The following is a 2,493-nucleotide window of genomic DNA, read 5'->3' on the forward strand; positions in this document are numbered from 1 at the left end:
TTGAACTAATTTATTTATGGTGTACATTTTTGAACTAATATAACAAAATACATGTACCCAATTCGATCTAGTAATATATTATTACTCGTATTATAGTATTTATAGTATATATTAAAAATTGCCATTAAAAATATAGATATCGATTAGTATAAATTAAAAGTAGCTATAAAACGCATAAAAATAATATATAAAATTAGAATCAACTAATGTAGTGGGTGGGGAAGCATACTTGTCAACTCTCTCCAGATTTTTTTATTTTATTTTAATTTTCAATTAACTAATGTATTATCTTGCTTGTGGGGTTCCCCAATACACATAAAAGCATCACAAAGCCGAGTTTCCCTTTTCATTATAACCAAAGTTGTCATACATCATTTTAGCTCTCTTTTTTCTTAATATCTTTTCTCACTTTAAAAGATATGGCTATTGTTGATCAAAATGAGGATGATGAAGAGGAGCATGAACACGAAAACGCGAATAACATGACCGTTGTTCCAACTACACTTGCTTCATTTGAATCATTAACCTTCCCACTTGTAATCAATTCTTTGATCTTTTTATCTCTTTGTTTTTAACATGTGATCAAATGAGCTAATTAATTTGTTATGTTTGTTCATTATGTTGAAAAAAACAGGTTCAAGAAATAGTTCTTTTAGCCGATTTTCGTTGCAAAAAGTGTCAAGATAGAGTAGCGAACATAGTTGACAAATTAGAAGGTATTTCTAATCTTATTATTTCACTTTTTTTGATTTTCCGGCAGCTTAACTTGACCGGAAGTTTGGTCGGAATATTTCTATTAATGTAAAGATTCTATTCTATTAAAATTAAATTCCGGTGGTTTAGATGGCCGTTAAACGTGACTTATTCAATCCCCTGTATTTTCTTTCTAGAAACATTTAGCCGTTGTTAAGAATCTTATTGGATGTACTGTAATTTTTTATTAAGAGTGGGCCTAAAACTCACATAGATTTTCGGGTCATAAAAACATTCTAGTATCCGGTTAATTAATTTATTCATTAAAATTATACTCCAACTTTTAATTTAAAATTATAAGAATTATTATTACTCTATTAGTATGAGATTCTCACGCATTATTTTTTTTATTCATCTACACTTTTGTATTTTAAATTTACAGTTGTGCTCCGGATTAATTTGAGTTAAAATTTGTATTATTATTGTAAGTATAATTAATATTAAGTGTACATGGATCAAAAAGTGATGTGTGAGGTTACCTCCCATATTTTATAAACATTTATATTATATATTTATATTAATATTATATTATAAACATAATTAAATCAAAACAATATTTATATTTCATAAACATATGTATATGTATGTGAGTATGTCCAATGAAGTATGAGAACTGTATCAACACTTGATAGTCGTACACTTCGATGTTTTATGCACTTATTTTCAACATTGGATACCTTTGAAAATGAATTATGTTGGTCCCATTAGATGCAAGTTTCAAAATCTATTATTTCATCTTGGATAATCTTTTTAAATACATATTTTGATAATTCTTTTTAAATATGTATTAAATTTTGAATTACAGTAAGTTTTAGCAATTATCAATACTAACTTTTTATAAAAAAAAAAATATAAAATGCAGGTGAGGAAGAGTCAGTTGAGATCAGTTTATTGGAAAAGAAAGTAACGATTACTTTGACTCGTAGACACCCAAGAGCACCTGAAATGCCTAAAAACAAACTTCAAGCTACAACATTATACAAAAACCCTACTAACAAAGTTTCTTTGGTTAGAAAGATGTTCCACTCCTCTTCTAATTGATTTTATCATTCGATAAGTTACGAAAAAAGAAATTGTTGTATTATATGAAGTATGTAAATGTAAATTGTTAAGAGGGTTTTATTTGGTAGGTGCTACTTAGTATAATATTCATGTACCGGTACCGTAAGCATTTTATTAATTTTTTCTGTGTAAATATTTGTTAATTGGAACTCTTTGATTGGTGGTTTTCTCCCCCTTATAATTTATTCATAACGAGTTGTATATTTCACTTGCTTGTTTAAATTGATTAGTTTGTTGAGATATTGAGAGTTTTAGGTGTTGTTTGTTTTTTAAGAAGTTTTTGTCTGAAGATCTGCGGACTATGTCTGTAAAGAAGATGTGGTCTGAATGTCTGTATACTGAATATTGTTTGTTTTTATGTTTGCAAAATAACTTAATTGTGTCTGCAGCACTTAAAATCACATTTCTAAGTCTGTCAGATTGCAGACAGAATAAGAAATTATTTAATCTTACGTCTTTAGAAAAACAAACAGTCTGCTGTAAAAACGTCTGCGAGCACGCAGACATAAGACATAATAATGTCTGCATACCGAAAAACAAACGACACCTTAGTTTACTCATACCAAGTTGTCTATTTCACTTGCTTGTTTGTATCGATTAGTTTGTTGAAACATGGAGAGTTTGAACAAATAGAAACAAGAATCAGGGCGGCCAGAATCTCGCATTTGGAATGTGAAT

General features: G+C 28.4%; 1 protein-coding gene across 1 annotated transcript; it reads left to right on the plus strand.

The window, feature by feature from the left end:
• The first annotated feature begins 335 nt into the window (after positions 1 to 335).
• Positions 336 to 2,005, plus strand: LOC139896913 (uncharacterized). Its single transcript, XM_071879549.1, has 3 exons — positions 336 to 536; positions 635 to 716; positions 1,616 to 2,005. The coding sequence occupies exons 1-3, from the start codon at positions 420 to 422 to the stop codon at positions 1,792 to 1,794; spliced, it is 378 nt and encodes a 125-aa protein (XP_071735650.1). The 5' UTR covers positions 336 to 419; the 3' UTR covers positions 1,795 to 2,005.
• The last annotated feature ends 488 nt before the right edge of the window (positions 2,006 to 2,493 follow it).

The sequence above is a fragment of the Rutidosis leptorrhynchoides genome, chromosome 3 (genome assembly GCF_046630445.1).
Source record: "Rutidosis leptorrhynchoides isolate AG116_Rl617_1_P2 chromosome 3, CSIRO_AGI_Rlap_v1, whole genome shotgun sequence".
In the NCBI taxonomy this organism is placed as follows: Eukaryota; Viridiplantae; Streptophyta; class Magnoliopsida; order Asterales; family Asteraceae; genus Rutidosis; species Rutidosis leptorrhynchoides.

Coding starts and splice junctions, on each gene's coding strand:
- LOC139896913 (XM_071879549.1), top strand. CDS start 420: ATGGCTATTGTTGATCAAAATGAGGATGATGAAGAGGAGCATGAACAC. Junction 537..634: donor AATCATTAACCTTCCCACTT/GTAATCAATTCT, acceptor TGAAAAAAACAG/GTTCAAGAAATAGTTCTTTT. Junction 717..1,615: donor CATAGTTGACAAATTAGAAG/GTATTTCTAATC, acceptor TATAAAATGCAG/GTGAGGAAGAGTCAGTTGAG.